This window comes from Scyliorhinus torazame, chromosome 7, assembly GCF_047496885.1.
Source record: "Scyliorhinus torazame isolate Kashiwa2021f chromosome 7, sScyTor2.1, whole genome shotgun sequence".
Classification (NCBI taxonomy): Eukaryota; Metazoa; Chordata; class Chondrichthyes; order Carcharhiniformes; family Scyliorhinidae; genus Scyliorhinus; species Scyliorhinus torazame.
In genome coordinates, this window is record NC_092713.1 from 219,695,779 (window position 1) to 219,713,802 (window position 18,024).

At 45.6% G+C, this 18,024-nt stretch overlaps 1 protein-coding gene across 2 annotated transcripts in view; it reads right to left on the reverse strand.

Moving 5' to 3' along the window:
* slu7 (SLU7 homolog, splicing factor) overlaps positions 1 to 18,024 on the reverse strand; it is a 74,154-nt gene that overhangs the window by 46,334 nt on the left and 9,796 nt on the right. Inside the window, exons 2-6 of one of the 2 annotated variants that reach the window (XM_072512077.1) lie at positions 15,522 to 15,581; positions 14,285 to 14,497; positions 8,664 to 8,817; positions 7,060 to 7,140; positions 191 to 355 (exon numbers count right to left, since the gene is read on the reverse strand). In XM_072512077.1, the coding sequence (XP_072368178.1) occupies positions 191 to 355; positions 7,060 to 7,140; positions 8,664 to 8,817; positions 14,285 to 14,457 (573 nt within the window). In that variant the 5' untranslated portion in view covers positions 14,458 to 14,497; positions 15,522 to 15,581. The remainder of the gene's footprint in view (positions 1 to 190; positions 356 to 7,059; positions 7,141 to 8,663; positions 8,818 to 14,284; positions 14,498 to 15,521; positions 15,582 to 18,024) is intronic. The other variant, XM_072512076.1, reaches the window with a different exon arrangement.

Consider the following 18,024-nt stretch of genomic DNA (forward strand, 5'->3'; position numbering starts at 1 on the left):
GGAAGGATTAAATAGGTTGTTCACTATCAGGTGCAACATGAATGACTACAATACTCATTATAACAAACTAATTGGTAGCTCCATAAGTAACCTTTAAAAAAAAAAATCACAATTCTAAGTCAGTGAAATGTCTCACAGTTACTCTTCCACTGGGTTAAACAGAGATACAGTGATATATTCTATCACATACCATATCTACTTTTGAATATTCCTCCACAATCCTCATATGATCCTCTGAATCATAACCATTCCAGCGATCGCGTTTTCCATCATAGTCAAATGCAAATGTTGTCTGAATGTGTTCATCTGCAGCAATGTTGATGCCCGTAAACTTTGCCCCCACCTTTCTAGGTCTCTGTTCAAAAAACATATGAAACGTAAGTGAGAAGAAGTTTGTAATATAATGTTCTCTGTACCATAGGGAGACACGGTAGCACTATGGTTTCACAGCGCCAGGGTCCCAGGTTCGATTCCCGCTTGGGTCACTGTCTGTGCAGACATGTGAAACGTGAGAAGAAGGTTTTTTTAAGAAAAAGTGCAGGAGCTGTGAGTCGGAGCGGAGATTTAAAAAGATCGTGGCCTAGATTTGGGAGCCGTTCGGAGGAGGAGGAGCAGTCTCTGTCAGGGAGAGAACCTGAGAACATCTGAGACCCTCAGAAGGTAAGTAAGTGATTTTTACTCATTTTTACTTTTATTACCTTTTCAAATTGTGTGTGTGTGTGGGGGGGGGGGGGGGGGGGGGGGGGGAACTGAAGTGACATCACAGAAAAGCTGTGACCCGAGTGGCTGGTTGGGAATCTACACTAAATTAAAAAAATTAAGCATTGGTAACTAATTAAACATAATTACTTAATTATAATTTAGAGGGGTATCTAAGCCAGAGATCGGAGAGTACTATATTTAGCTTTCACATTTATAGTAGAAATCTAGTGCTAGGAAACAGATAGTTAACAGTAACTTAAAAAAATTTTTTTAAAAAAAACTTTTAACTTTAATTTACTAATTAATTGACGCAATGTCAGTTAGAGGGGTGCAGTGCTCTGACTGTGAGATGTGGCAGGTCCGGGAGGCTTCCAGCGTCCCGGATGGCTTCATCTGCAGAAAGTGCACCCAACTGGAGCTCCTCACAGACCGCATGGTTCGGTTGGAGCAGCAATTGGATGCACTTAGGAGCATGCAGGTGCCGGAAAGCGTCATAGATCGCAGTTATATAAATGTGGTCACACCCAAGGTGCAGGCAGAGAAATGGGTGACCACCAGAAAGGGCAGGCAGTCAGTGCAGGAATCCCCTGTGGTTGTCCCCCTCTCGAACAGGTATACCCCTTTGGATACTGTCAGGGGGGATAGCCCATCAGGGGAAAACAGCAGCAGCCAGAGCAGTGGCACCACGGCTGGCACTGATGTTCAGAAGGGAGGGTCAAAGTGCAGAAGAGCAATAGTAATAGGGGACTCTATAGTCAGGGGCACAGATAGGCGCTTCTGTGGATGTGAAAGAGACTCCAGGATGGTATGTTGTCTCCCTGGTGCCAGGGTCCAGGTTGTCTCCAAACAGGTAGAGGGCATCCTGAAGGGGGAGGGCAAACAGGCAGAGGTCGTTGTACATATTGGTACTAACGACATAGGCAGGAAGGGGCATGAGGTCCTGCAGCAGGAGTTCAGGGAGCTAGGCAGAAAGTTAAAAGACAGGACCACTAGGGTTGTAATCTCGGGATTACTCCCTGTGCCACGTGCCAGTGAGGCTAGAAATAGGAAGATAGAGCCGCTAAACACGTGGCTAAACAGCTGGTGTAGGAGGGAGGGTTTCCGTTATCTGGACCACTGGGAGCTCTTCCGGGGCAGGTGTGACCTATATAAGAAGGATGGGTTGCATCTAAACTGGAGAGGCATAAATATCCTGGCCGCGAGGTTTGCTAGTGTCACACGGGAGGGTTTAAACTAGTATGGCAGGGGGGTGGGCACGGGAGCAATAGGTCAGAAGGTGAGAGCATTGAGGGAGAACTAGGGAATAGGGACAGTGTGGCTCTGAGGCAGAGCAGACAGGGAGAAGTTGCTGAACACAGCGGGTCTGGTGGCCTGAAGTGCATATGTTTTAATGCAAGAAGTATTACCGGTAAGGCAGATGAACTTAGAGCTTGGATTAGTACTTGGAACTATGATGTTGTTGCCATTACAGAGACCTGGTTGAGGGAAGGGCAGGATTGGCAGCTAAACGTTGCAGGATTTAGATGTTTCAGGCGGGTTAGAGGGGGATGTAAAAGGGGTGGCGGAGTTGCGCTACTGGTTAGGAAGGATATCACAGCTGTACTACGGGAGGACACCTCAGAGGGCAGTGAGGCTATATGGGTAGAGATCAGGAATAAGAAGGGTGCAGTCACAATGTTGGGGGTTTACTAAGAAGGGTGCAGTCACAATGTTGGGGGCCTCCCAACAGCCAGCGGGAGATACAGGAGCAGATAGGTAGACAGAGTTTGGAAAAGAGTAAAAACAACAGGGTTGTGGTGATGGGAGACTTCAACTTCCCCAATATTGACTGGGACTCACTTAGTGCCAGGGGCTTAGACGGGGCAGAGTTTGTAAGGAGCATCCAGGAGGGCTTCTTAAAACAATATGTAGACAGTCCAACTAGGGAAGGGGCGGTACTGGACCTGGTATTGGGGAATGAGCCCAGCCAGGTGGTAGAAGTTTCAGTAGGGGAGCATTTCGGGAACAGTGACCACAATTCAGTAAGTTTTAAAGTGCTGGTGGACAAGGATAAGAGTGGTCCTAGGGTGAATGTGCTAAATTGGGGGAAGGCTAATTATAACAATATTAGGCGGGAACTGAAGAACCTAGATTGGGGGCGGATGTTTGAGGACAAATCAACATCTGACATGTGGGAGGCTTTCAAGTGTCAGTTGAAAGGAATTCAGGACTGGCATGTTCTTGTAAGGAAGAAGGATAAATACGGCAATTTTCGGGAACCTTGGATAACGAGAGATATTGTAGGCCTCGATATTGCAGGTGATGTCCCGGAGGACTGGAGAATAGCCAATGTTGTTCCTCTGTTTAAGAAGGGTAGCAAGGATAATCCAGGGAACTACAGGCGGGTGAGCCTTACTTCAGTAGTAGGGAAATTACTGGAGAGAATTCTTCGAGACAGGATCTACTCCCATTTGGAAGCAAATGGACGTATTAGTGAGAGGCAGCATGGTTTTGTGAAGGGGAGGTCGTGTCTCACTAACTTGATAGAGTTTTTCGAGGAGGTCACAAAGATGATTGATGCAGGTAGGGCAGTGGATGTTGTCTATATGGACTTCAGTAAGGCCTTTGACAAGGTCCCTCATGGTAGACTAGTACAAAAGGTGAAGTCACACGGGATCAGGGGTGAGCTGGCAAGGTGGATACAGAACTGGCTAGGTCATCGAAGGCAGAGAATAGCAATGGAAGGATGCTTTTCTAATTGGAAGGCTGTGACCAGTGGTGTCCCGCAGGGATCAGTGCTGGGACCTTTGCTGTTTGGAGTATATATAAATGATTTGGAGGAAAATGTAACTGGTCTGAATAGTAAGTTTGCAGACGACACAAAGGTTTGTGGAATTGCGGATAGCAATGAGGACTGTCAGAGGATACAGCAGGATTTAGATTGCAGATGGAGTTTAATCCGGACAAATGTGAGGTCATGCATTTTGGAAGGTCTAATGCAGGTAGGGAATATACAATGAATGGTAGAACCATCAAGAGTATTGAAAGTCAGAGAGATCTAGGAGTACAGGTCCACAGGTCACTGAAAGGGGCAACACAGGTGGAGAAGGTAGTCAAGAAGGCATACGGTATGCTTGCCTTCGTTGGCCGGGGCATTGAGTATAGGAATTGGCAAGTCATGTTGCAGCTGTATAGAACCTTAGTTAGGCCACACTTGGAGTATAGTGTTCAATTCTGGTTGCCACACTACCAGAAGGATGTGGAGGCTTTAGAGAGGGTGCAGAAGAGATTTACCAGAATGTTGCCTGGTATGGAGGGCATTAGCTATGAGGAGCGGTTGAATAAACTCGGTTTGTTCTCACTGGAACGACGGAGGTTGAGGGGCGACCTGATAGAGGTCTACAAAATTATGAGGGGCATAGACAGAGTGGATAGTCAGAGGCTTTTCCCCAGGGTAGAGGGGTCAATTACTAGGGGGCATAGGTTTAAGGTGAGAGGGGCAAGGTTTAGAGTAGATGTACGAGGCAAGTTTTTTTTACACAGAGGGTAGTGGGTGCCTGGAACTCGCTACCGGAGGTAGTGGTGGAAGCAGGGACGATAGTGACATTTAAGGGGCATCTTGACAAATACATGAATAGGATGGGAATAGAGGGATACGGACCCAGGAAGTGTAGAAGATTTTAGTTTAGTCGGGCAGCATGGTCGGCACAGGCTTGGAGGGCCGAAGAGCCTGTTCCTGTGCTGTACTGTTCTTTGTTCTCTGTACCATAGGGAGACACGGTAGCACTATGGTTTCACAGCGCCAGGGTCCCAGGTTCGATTCCCGCTTGGGTCACTGTGCGGACATATGAAACGTGAGAAGTTTGTAATATAATGTTCTCTGTACCATAGGGAGACACGGTAGCACTATGGTTTCACAGCGCCAGGGTCCCAGGTTCGATTCCCGCTTGGGTCACTGTCTGTGCGGAGTCTGCACTTTCTCCCCGTGTCTGCGTGGGTTTCCTCCCGGTGCTCCGGTTTCCTCCCACAGTCCTAAAATGCGCAGGTTAGGTGGATTGGCCTTGCTAAATTGTCCTTGGGTTAGATGGGGTTGCAGGGTTACGGGGATAGGGTGGAGGTGTGGGTTTAAGTAGGGTGCTCTTTCCAAGAGTCGGTGCAGACTCGATGGGCTGAATGGCCTTCTTCTGCACTGTAAATTCTATGATGATTATTCTAATAAAAACATCCAAATTGGTAGTAAACATTTATATTTGCATGAAAATCCTTCATTTCAGATTTTCACACAAATTCTGTAAGACCCACCTGTGCAAATTCTGGAGATAGTATCTAGACCTGGAATGGAGATAGCCAGGTGGCACCCTAGCTAGAAAGTTCAACTTAGTCCACCACCCTTCCATGTGGTTAAATATAAGGAGGGGGAGGTAGAAAGTTTAAAAAAATCAAAAGTTAAAACAAATTATGTACCTAGTTACGGAGAATAGTTTTTGTTTAAAACGGAAATATTGTGGCGCGATTCTTTCCATTAAAAATGGAAGTTTTTTATAACTCTCTTGAGATTATAACAAAGGGTATAAAGGGAGAGGTGGGGTCAATTAGGGACCAAAAAGGGGATTGACACAATAGAGTAGAGAGCATGGCATTTTTCATCTGCCTAAATTTACCATGGAAATGCTGAAGTCAGTGAAAAAGGAAGCAGTTGAAACACTGGATAGACTAAAATTTCAGAGATATTAGAAAGACTGGCTGTATTTAAAAGGAGCAGATGGATGCATCAAAGGATACTTGGGGAAGGGAGGAAATTACAGAGGTACTCACCATTAATTTCCAATCTTCCTTAGATACCATGGTGGTGCCACAGAATTGCAAATGATACACCCGTGTTCAAAAAGGGTATAAAGATAAATCCAGCAACCACAGGTCAGGCAATTTAAATGCCGAGTTGGGAATGCTTTTGGAAACAACAAAATTGGGTGGCACGGTGGTGCAGTGGTTAGCACTGCTGTCAACAGTGCTGAGGACCCAGGTTCGATCCCGGCCCGTCTGTGTGGAGTTTGCACATTCCCCCCATGTTTGCATGGGTTTCGCCCCCACGACTCAAAGATGTGCAGGGTAGGTGGATTGGCCACGCTAAATTGCCCCTTAATTGGAAAAAGTGAATTGGGTACTCTAAATTTATTTTTTAAAAAGACATGTAGAATTGTGGGTTTTACAAACAGCAGCAAGGAAGTTATGGTGAACCTTCATAAAATGCCATTTCAATCTCAGCTGGAGTATGGTTTCCAATTCTGGGCACCACATTTTAGGAAGAATATGAAGGCTTTTAGAGACGACGCAAAAAAGATTTACAAGAATGTTCCAGTTATGCGAGTAGATGGGATAAGTTGGAGCTGTTATCCTTACTGAAGAGAATGTTGAGAGGACATCTGATAGAGATGTTCAAAATCCTGAAGGGTCTGGAGAGAGTGAATAGAGAGAAACTGTTCTCATTAGTGGAATGATCGAGAACCAGATGTCACTGATACAAGATAAATTGGAAAATAATTTACGGTGATGTAAGGAAAACCTTTTCTATGCAGCAATCGCCTAGGCTTGGAAATGCACTGCTTTACAGTGTGGTGGAGGTAAATTCATTCATGGCTTTCAAAAGGGAATTGGATAAGAGCCTTAAAAGAATGGCAGGGCTACTGGGAAGGAGTTGGGGAATGGGACTGGGTGATTTGTTCTGCTCACAGACAATACTGGCCAAAAGACTTCCTTCTGTGCTGTAACCATTCTATGATTCTGTAAAAATGGATGGAATTGCTTCAGGACATGGTTAGAAACTAAAGTGGCAGTGTTACCAGATGGGTTTGGAGAGTTGGGAATCCAAAATGTTTCTGTTCTGACAGGAAATTCAAAGCTGCAATTTATTTTTTATAATTATACATCTTGCAACAGATTAAAGGATTCTACCTACAATGGTCTACCCTTTTAAATCTTGGTATTTTAACAGAACTGTCAAGCTAAAATCCCCTAATTTTTTTATCGTAAAATGAGCTTACTAGATGTAGGGCTTCATACAAATAAACCCTCCTGTATAAATTAGATTCGATTTTCAAACTATGCTTATGCATTTCCCCATGCCCTGTAATGTCACAAATGCCAAGTAGTTTATTCCCAAAGCCACTCAAAGATGCCATCATATTTTTCATAGCTTAAGGCAACAGATGTCAAAAGGTTATTTTTGGAATTGTGCACCTGTACAGTTAAATACCTAAATAAATCATTTCACATTCTGATGTACCTGTTTCAAAGAAACACTGGGAGAAAGCCCCCATGAAAATATCTTACCCAAAAGGTGCAACTAAATATCACTCCTTGAAATTGACAGTCACTTACTTCCATACAGTCCTTTTTTACATGTGTTAGTGCTCCACAGTTTTCGCATGCACCCCTCCTGTATTTAGTCACAATAGAACCCTGAGGAAGAGAGCACACAATATTGGATTTATTTATTGTCACGTATTATCAAGCTTCTTTCCCTTGACATTTCAAATGCCCATTATAGCATATAAAGATTGAATTCAGATCAAAACACGATGAACAAAGTAAACATAATTCTTCAATTAACAAATATGGCTGTCCAGTTCAGTTTATGTTAAGATACAAGAGGTTATTTGGCCACATCACTGCAGCGCAAATTTGTTATATCAGCATGACATAATACTTGAAGAATAATTTAGTTAGCCAACATATTTGCTGCAAGATACCATAATTAATTGTATTATTTATATGTTGAAGCTTTCTGTTAATCAGCTGTAATTCTGTAAATATGATGTAATGGGAAGAGAAAGTCTATTTCTACCCTGTTATAACCAATTATAATTATGATCTGGTTGCTGCTTTATCTTCAAATACTACTTTACTCGTTAATGAAAAATAACTTCCATTATTTCACTAAGATTATTTTGAGCTATGTCCATTTTAAGTTTTGTCATACAAAGAGCATCAAGCTTTTATTCAGTCCAACATAGATTTGCAAACCAAAAACATGGATTTGTGCAGCTGAAATCTAAATTTGCAACAGAGTTAGCCTGACTAAAGAAAAAACAAATCTGCAATTAAATTTGGTTGAAAGCTTGTCGGTGTTCATGCAGAACGGTAGCATTGTGGATAGCACAATTGCTTCACAGCTCCAGGGTCCCAGGTTCGATTCTGGTTTGCGTCACTGTCTGTGCGGAGTCTGCACATCCTCCCCGTGTGTGTCTGCATGTGTTTCCTCCCACAGTCCAAAGATGTGCAGGTTAGGTGGATTGGCCATGATAAATTGCCCTTAGTGTCCAAAATTGCCCTTAGTGTTGGGTGGGGTTACTGGGTTATGGGGATAGGGTGGAGGTGTTGACCTTGGGTAGGGTGCTCTTTCCAAGAGCCGGTGCAGACTCGATGGGCCGAATGGCCTCCTTCTGCACTGTAAATTCTATGATAATCTATGAAAACTTTAGCATTACTAAAGTTCAATTTACTGACACTAGAGCTGCAATAAAAGTCAGACTTGAGGTCTTTAGGAGTTGGTATCACATTCTTGGGTTCCTTGAACTACACATAAAATTAAACCAGAATTCGCTAGTTAGGGAGCATGGAAGCAGAATTATAAACTCACTAATATGCCAAACTGCTCTACCTTCAATGGCCTATTAATTAACATGAAATATTTTGAATGACACAAAATAGGCAAATTGAATTTGTGATCTTGGATTCTTTTTCTCTACCACTGTTGCTGCCAGACAGTCAAAGTTTCTGCCTTTGATTAGTTTTCCCTGAAGAATACTCCAAAATCAGGTCTTACAAATAACTTACTTTGAGTATTCCACAACCACTAATTCCCTTACAAAACTGAAAACTAGACAGTCCTCGATATTTTGTGTTTTTTAAAAAATGTATTCACTTAAAACAAAATTATAAAGTTGAAAATCTCAGTGGAAACAAATTGAAACTCCACCTACCTCCTGAACACCTTTCTTGTACCAGTCTACAATCAAATTGAACTTTCTCTCCTTCTCAAGTTGCGGCCTTTGGTGTTTGAGAGTGGGTCTTTTAGAGGGATCAATGTACCATGGCACTGATGATATGTACTGAGGAATGTGTGGGTTGATGTCTCTGTCAGATTCAAGTGAAAACAGCAGGTTAGTTTAAGATTTGATAGTACATATTTTGTTTCAAACTCATAGTTTCAGTTTTTGACAATTATGTTTGAAATCTGGCTTTCCAATAAAATATTGAACCATTTTTGCGATCTATGAATGCTCATGATGAATATTCGGCCATTTGTTGTCCTGATTCAAATGTCAGATACCTGGAATGCTCATTGTAATATTAAAACCTAGTCTCATGGACAATTTGATCTGGTTTGTAATATATTTAATAAAATATCTATTTCCAAAATGAATTCAGTACTTGGGGAGGCATTTTATTGAAAACTCACTATAAGTACCATGTCTCTGTTAATCCTGTAGGCAGCTCGGCAATAGACATTTTCCAAGTTAATCATGTCAAGCTGTGTATCACACATTTGCTACTTTTTTAAGAGGGAGTAAATCATCTTCTGTACAATTCGGGATGCTGCACTTCTACAAATTGTGTGAAATGCTTACTAAAGACTTTTTACACCCACTATTATTTCTTTCGCAATGGAAATCGCTCGTATCCTAAAATACGATTTAAACAGAACAAAAAAAAAAATCACAATATGATTAAATGTGTCCACTGAATTATCATGGTATCTTTAAAGTTTGACTTGAATGCTGGAGCACGGCCAAAAGCTTTTCAATGTTTCCTCTGATAGCTTTCAACCACATCTGGCATTTGAACTTATGCAGTTTGCTGAATTCCCAGCATGCAATTGGAGCAAACATGAGCTGAAGTGAAAATTTCTTGGCTGCAGACTGAATTCAACTTTTTCTCACAGATCTATGATGAATGCATCTAAAATAGATTACAACTGTAACGTACTATGAACACCTCACAAGAAACAAAGACAACAAAAGGCGGGGGGGGGGGGGGGGAAACGATAAGAGGATCTAAGTGAGGCTACAGTGCAAATAGCAAGACAATATTTCTACTTTTGGTTGTACATGTTCAATTTAGAAAGCTGAAACCACTTTTTAAATATAGAATTTTTCTTCAAAAAAAATTGCAAAATGATAAGCAATGAACTCTGAACAATTTATTCAGTAATCATTTATTAATAGCAATTTATATTTATTAAAAACACGGTCGACAGATTCATTAACGGGGTTTTTAGTGCACGGTTTTATTAAAGTGAGGATAAGTAACAGCACCTCCTCCACAATCGTCCTCAACACCTGGGCCCCGCAAGAATGTGTGCTCAGTCCTCTACTTTGCTCCCTATACACACACGACTGTGTGGCAAGATTTAACTCCAATTCGATCTATAAGTTTGTCAATGATAAAACTGTGGTGGGCCGTATCTCAAACAACAACGAATCAGACTACAGGAGGGAGATAAATCACTTGGTTGCATGGTGTCCCGAAAACAACCCCTCTCTAAATGTCGTTAAGACCAAGGAACTGATCATCGACTTCAGGAAGCGTAGCACAACACACACTCCCATCTGCATCAATGGCTCTGAAGTGGAGATGGTCGATAGCTTTAAGTTCCTGGGGGTCACCATCATCAACAGTCTGTCCTGGTCCACTCACATTGATGCAACAGTCAAGAAAGCCCAACGTCTTTACTGCCTATGGAAGCTAAAGAAATTCGGCATGACTGCATAGACTCTTACAAACTTCTACAGATATGCCATAGAGAGCATTCCATCCAGCTGCATCACAGCTCGGCCCAAGATAGCGAGAAACTGCAGAGTGTGGTGAACTCAGCCCAATGCATCACACAAGCTTGCCACCCTCCCATTGATTCTGTCTACACCTCCTGCTGCCTCAGGAAGGCAGACAGCATCATCAGAGACCTCTCCCACCCAGGCTTTATCCTCTTCCATTCCCTTCAATCAGGCAGAAGATACAGAAGTCTGAAAACCTGCTCATCCAGGCATAGGAACAGCTTCTTTTCCACAGCTGCTAGACTCCTCAACGACTCTCTCTTGGACTGATCTGTTCCCTGTCAGAACACTATTCACGACGCCCTATGCTGCTCTTGCTAATATATTTGTTTGTTTGGCCCTTGTTTTGCACTGTAACAAATCACTATTTGTTGCTGTACTATTTGTCAATGTACTCTGTCGATTATCACATAGAACATACAGTGCAGAAGGAGGCCATTTGGCCCATAGAGTCTGCACCGACCCACTTCCCACCCTATCCCCGTAACCCAATAACCCCACCTAACATTTTTTGGGACACGAAGGGCAATTTAGCATGGCTAATCCACCTAACCTGCACATCTTTGGACTGCGGGAGGAAACCAGAGCACCCGGAGGAACCCCACGCAGACACGGGGAAAACGTGCAGACGCCACACAGACAGTGACCCAGCGGGGAATCAAACCTGGGACCCTGGCACTGTGAAGCCACAGTGTTATCCACTGTGCTACCGTGCTGTTTACTATGTACGTACTGTGTATGTTCCCTTGGCCGCAGAAAAATACTTTTCACTGTATTTCGGTACATGTGACAATAAATCAATCAAAATGCAAGTCGCAACCTCTGGGCGTGGCATACCCGCGGTGATCCCGATTGCGGGAGAAGCAGCCAATAGCTGCAACCGCCATTTAAATTGAGAATGGCGGCCGCTACTGGCTTTTAAATGAGAATGAAACGGGACTGTGTGCAGTCTTCCAACCATAAATGGCAGCAGTGAGCAAGTCACGCGCCCTGCACATACACTGGACATCAAGTGCCCTGCACGTACGTGCTTTTCATGGAGAGCTTCTTCCATTTTCCAGCTGTTAGCAAACAAGGTAAGAGGACTGTGAAGATGGATCGGTTTGTTATAAGGTAGAGACAGCTAGATATACAAATAGGTAGTTTATCTACTGGTCAGGACCTCACATCTGAATCAGCTAGACAGAGCTGCTCAGGAGAATCCACAGCAGGACAGAGCAGTGCTAGTGTTAGCTCTGTACAGAGTTCCAGGGTCTCTGGTGAACAGCCTACAAAGAAGAAACTTAACTTGGGAACAAAGCAGTATAAAGATAATTTCTTGAGATATGGTTTTGTCAATTGTGCCAATGCAAATCAGGATGCAAAGCCATATGTGTTACATGCAGGAAAGTACTGGCAAATGAGGGGAAAGTTTCCGCCTTTGAATGAGTGGCGGGTGAAAAATTCCTTTTGAGGTTGAGACCCCAGAGTCAGTTATTAATTACAGCTGACTCCCAATGAAAAGACTAAGCTGCTGTACCTGACCTGTGACATCACATTAAAAACACACCAAAAGCCCATGAGGCTGTCAGCATTCTGGAGTAGCGGGGCAGCGCAGTGGTGGTGGCTAGAACTGCTGCATCACGGCACCAAGGGCCCGGGTTTGATCCCAGCCCCAGATCACTGTCTGTGTGGAGTTTTCACATATTCCCCAGGTCTCACCCCTACAACCCAAAGATGTGCAGGGTTGGTGGATTGGCCACGCTAAATTGCCCCTTAACTAGAATTGTTTTTTAAAAAGCAGGTTGGAATAGCATCATGCAGGAGTATCCAGTGCTGAGTAAAACGAGCATTTTGTAACTATTGCCCTTCACGAAGACCTACATGGGTGACGTTGGATTTTCCGTTCTTAAACATGAAGACCGCACAAAGGAACTGGCTGATATGCACGTTACCCTCTTCTCCTGTGAACCTGATTGGAGTGAGATCATGAGAACCAAGCAGGCTCCCCTTTTGCATCGAAAGGGAAAGGAACGAGAAGTGTGTTTTGGAGGTCGGTCAGTTGGCAAACATGGATCCCGGGGAAACAAGTTTGAAAAACACTGTTCTAGTGCTTGTCTAGGAATGGGGATCAGATTATGATTTTCCATCCATTAAACAAGCAGAAATGTACGCATGAATGTTTTACGGCAAGTATATAATGGGGACTGCTTGCAATGAGGAATTGAACTAAAGATAGTGTAGAAGTAGATACTAATACAAGTCATTAGAGGATTAGGATAGCGGACTTTTAAACATCTCTAGCTTAGGCTGGAGAAAATGGGTAGCAGTCTAATTGCCTGTAACTGGGATTTTGCAAAGCATGAAGGGGGGGATGGGTAGCCATTAGGACTGGTTCTTTGTGCAAAGGATGCTGGGTGAAAGGGGCCCCAGGGCTGAGGAATGTATAGTGGGCCTATCAGGATCAGTAATTGTGAAGATCAGGGTATATGGCCAGGTCAAGGAATGTGTGAGAAAGACCTATGAGAATCTTGCATTCGTTACCATTACCTCATTTGGTCGAATGTGAAACTTGATGCTACATGAATGTATATGAAAACGAGATGCTTTGTCCCTTTTTTTCACTCGCTCTGGAAATTTCAAGAGGCTTGTAGTCTCATGCCTTTATCAGAGTGAGTGTAGCTTGCAAGCTGTTTGAAATGAAATAAATACCTATGAATCCGACTCAGCGTTTGACTGAGACCAGACTGAGGGCAGAAAGAACTCAATTTCAAGAACAATGCGAAAAAGCTGATGGTAATTGAAATTCTAGAAGATGTGGATTGATGTGCAAAAGGAGCAAATACTTCATAAGGGGCTAATGGTAAAGTCGTTTGGGTCCCAATCCGACAAGGGAGTTCCACCCTACTCCGGAGAAATTGCCAGATACCAACATTTCCAATAATCAGAATCTCCTTTCAAAATTCTTCTGGGCCACAAAACCTCCCATCCCAGGCTTGTTCTGCTCACAATCCTCTAGACTGCACTCTTAGTAGTGCCTGGTCCCATAACTGTCCCCAAAATTTGAGGACTTTCTTCACAGGACCCAAGTTTTATCTGTTAATGAGCTGTGATCCCCAAGGAAATGCCCCAATGTCCCTAAAATCTCCCTCTCCAGTGTTCCTGGAAGCCTTGGACTCCACTTCTGAAGCTTCCAAATCCTAAGACAACTGTGCAGCAGGGGGCCACTCCAATGTTGATCAGTCCCTTCCAATAACACACCGGTATAACATATCCAACTCACCATGAGCAATGCCATTGAACATCTGCCATTCGTAATAAAATAGTACAGCAGGTCTAAGTTCAGTCTTTCAGGAATGTGGCACCCATTTTTATTAAATACCAGTTAATCAGCACATACATCAACTTGCAAATATACTACAACTAAACAAAACCAAATACAATGAGTTACTAAAAAAAAAAAAATCAGAATGATGCCAACATCATTTCAAATTTTTACCAAAATTCAACAACTCCAAGTACTATGAATAGTTTGTTGTTTAAAACTAAAATGTGCTTAGCACTGATGGGCAGTGAATCACCAATAATGAAACGCTACACAAAGCATCGAATAAGAAAAAAGTTCATAGTAGTGCTCAAGACGTGCAAATAGAACAGTCATTAACAATAAAATTCACATTTAACAGTTTTCAAACACTCAATTTCACATCTTCAGTATGTTTCTCCCTCAGGAAGCCAATCAGCTGACCAAATAAAAAGTAATTACTTAAAATAGAAATGGTACTTACTTTCCTTCTTCATCAACTTCTGCTGGCGCATTACCAAGCTTTCTCTGCTCTTCTAGTTCCTTCTTCTTTCTCCAATCCTCCCTGGTCATCTTTTTTGGTTCATCTAAGCCCACGACACCGGCAGATTCCTCAGGGGCAGCCGGGTTCATGCTCTGTACAGTCCCAGACTCCATAGTGCCTTGATTTTAGGATTTTCTAATCCTAATCCGCGTACTGCAAAGTAAACACCTTTATTATAGCCAAAGTAATTCCAATTCAGTGTTTCAAGAAACAGCTTCACTAAAAATGACTATTCCGATCCAAATGATGACTACCCAAATACATGTATGGGCGGCACGGTAGCACAGTGCTTAGCACTGTTGCTTCACAGCGCCAGGATCTCAGGTTCAATTCCCGACTTGGGTCACTGTCTGTGCAGTCTGTACGTTCTCCCCTTGTCTGCTTGTGTTTCCTCCGGGTGCTGCGGTTTCCTTCCTCAAGTCCTGAAAGACGTGCTTGTTAGGTGAATTGGACATTCTGAATTCTCCCTCAGTGTACCCGAATAGGCACCGCAGTGTGGTGACTAGGGGACTTTCACAGTAACTTCATTGCAGTGTTAATGTAAGCCTACTTGTGGCAATAATAACAATAAAGATTATATGGGTGGATCTGCAGCAAGAACAGCAATCAATGCTGCCTACACAGCAAAAAACACACATATACAACAATAGCATCAGAAATTAATTAATACTAAATAAAACAATGGATATCCGGAAGCAAAAAAAAACCTAATTTGAGATAACCTGCTTTTCTCTCTCCAACTGTGATGACAACTCTTGCACGGCACTCAAACTAACACACTAAATATCAGTGAAGAAATAAATCTGAACTAAGACTCCAACCGAGAGATGAAATCTATTCTTCTGATCTTGATTATCAATAGGAAATTAAGAAATTCTGAATGTCACCTGAGAAAAGCCAGGGAATGATGCACGAGTCATGCTCAAAAAATATGTAACGGAATTTAAAATTGAACTTTCAAGTAATACAAATAGACTAGCAGGGACTTAAACTGAAGTTGATCTGCAGATACTTATTCCTTAGCAAAGGCAATGTTCTGAAAAGAAATACATTTTAACCTTAAACACAAAAATAATTCTCAAAGATAAATGTGCACGCTTGCATCAGGCTCTCTTTTTATTTGAAAAATATTTTATTGAGGAATTTATATATTAACATAACAAACATAATCACAAACCTAATCAAGCCAACAGGACTGTAAATAACCAACTCGACAAAATATCCTGCTTCAGACTTTCTATAAAAGAATACAAACAAAACAATGATGTTCTATTTCTATGTTAATATCCACTCACACCTAGTTTTTAAGCAGTATTCTTTCATTCAGTCCTTTGAACTAAAAAAAGGACTTTTCCTGATACCTACAGGGTAACCGCACAAATATCATTTGAACCCCTCATCAATACTCTCACCCCGGGAACAAAAAGAGACATGCATTTATAAACAACCTTTAATGACCTCAGAACATCTCAAAATGATTCACAACTAATAAAATATCATTTCAAGTTTACAACTGTTATAATGACCCTCCGCCTGGTGAGTGACACTCCCCTCGATTCCCTGGATAACAGTGAGTGAACACCCTGGGGTGACGATGAGTGACCCTTCCCTCCCATCCCCCCCCCACCTCCCCCCCCGCCCCCTGATGATGAGTGACCCTTCCCTTACCTCCACTCCAACCTCCCCCCACCCCCCGGGGAGACGGTGAGTGACCCTCCCCCTGGGTGATGGCGACTGAGCCTCCCGCCGGTTCGCTGGGTGACGGTGAGCGACCCCCCCCCCCCCCCCCCCAAGGGTGACAGCAAGTGACCCTCACCCCTGTCCCCAGGGTGACACTGAGTGACCCTGCTCCCCCCGATTCCCTGGGTGGTGACCCTCCCCCGGGATGATGGTGAGTGGCCCTGCCCTGGTCTCCGGCGGTGAAGGTGTGACTCTCCCCCCGGGGTGACAGTATGTGACCTCGCCCCCACCCCCCCGGTTCCCTGGGTGACGGTGAGCGACGCACCCCCGGTACCCAGGGTGACGGCGAATGACCCTCCCACCGGTCCCCCGGGTGACGGTGAGTGACCCTCCCCCCCAGTCCCCCGGGTGACATTGAGTGACCCTCCCCCCGGTCCCCCTGGGTGATGGTGAGTGACCCTCTCCACGACCCTCGGGAAACAGCGAGTGACCCTCCTCCCGTTTCCCAGGGTGACGGTGAGTTACCCTCCCCCAGGTTCCCCGGAGTGACAGTGAGTGACCATTCCCCCTGGGTGACAGTGAGTGACCATTCCCCCTGGGTGACAGTGAGTGACCCTCCCCCGGGGTGATGGTGAGTGGCCCTCCCCCGGTCTCCAGGGGTGAAGGTGTGACCCTCCCCCCGGTTCCCTGGGTGACAGTGAGTGACACTTCTCCAGGGGTGACACTGAGTTACCCTCCCCCCCGGGGTGACAGTATGTGACCCCCACAATCCCTGGTTCCTTGGGTGACGGTGAGTGACCCCCCCCCCCAGTTGATGGTGAGTGACCCTCCGCCCGGGGTGACGGTGAGTGACACTCCCCCCGGGGTGACGGCGAGTGACACTCCCCCCGGGGTGACGGCGAGTGACACTCCCCCCGGGGTGACGGCGAGTGACACTCCCCCCGGGGTGACGGCGAGTGACACTCCCCCCGGGGTGACGGCGAGCGACACTCCCCCCGGGGTGACGGTGAGTGACCCTCCCCCGGTTCCCTGGGTGACGGTGAGTAACCCTGCCCCGGTTCCCTGGGTGACAGCGAGTGACCCTCCCCCCGGGGTGACGGTGAGTGACCCTCCCCCCGGGGTGACAGTGAGTGACACTCCCCCCGGGGTGGCAGTGAGTGACACTCCACCCGGGGTGACGGTGAGTGACCTTCCCCCCGGGGTGACGGTGAGTGACACTCCCCCCCCGGGGTGACGGTGAGTGACACTCCCCCCCGGGGTGACGGTGAGTGACACTCCCCCCCGGGGTGACGGTGAGTGACACTCCCCCCTGGGTGACGGTGAGCGACACTCCCCCCGGGGTGACGGTGAGTGACACTCCCCCCGGTGTGACGGTGAGTGACCCTCCCCCGGGGTGACGGTGAGTGACCCTCCCCCCGGGGTGACAGTGAGTGACCCTCCCCCCCAGGGTGACAGTGAGTGACCCTCCCCCGGTTCCCTGGGTGACAGCGAGTGACCCTCCCCCCGGGGTGACAGTGAGTGACCCTCCCCCCGGGGTGACAGTGAGTGACCCTCCCCCCGGGGTGACAGTGAGTGACCCTCCTCCGGTTCCCGGGGTGACGGTGAGTGACCCTCCCCCGGTTCCCGGGGTGACGGTGAGTGACTCTCCCCCGGTTCCAAGGGTGACAGTGAGTGACACTCCCCCCGGGGTGACGGTGAGTGACCCTCCCCCCGGGGTGACGGTGAGTGACCCTCCCCCCGGGGTGACGGTGAGTGACCCTCCCCCCGGGGTGACGGTGAGTGACCCTCCCCCCGGGGTGACAGTGAGTAACCCTCCCCCCGGGGTGACAGTGAGTGACCCTCCCCCCGGGGTGACAGTGAGTGACCCTCCCGCCGGTGACAGTGAGTGACCCTACCCCGGTTCCCCGAGTGACGGTGAGTGACCCTCCCCTGGTTCCCCGGGTGACGGTGAGTGAGCCTTCCCCCGGGGTGACAGCGAGTGACACGCCCCCCGGGGTGAC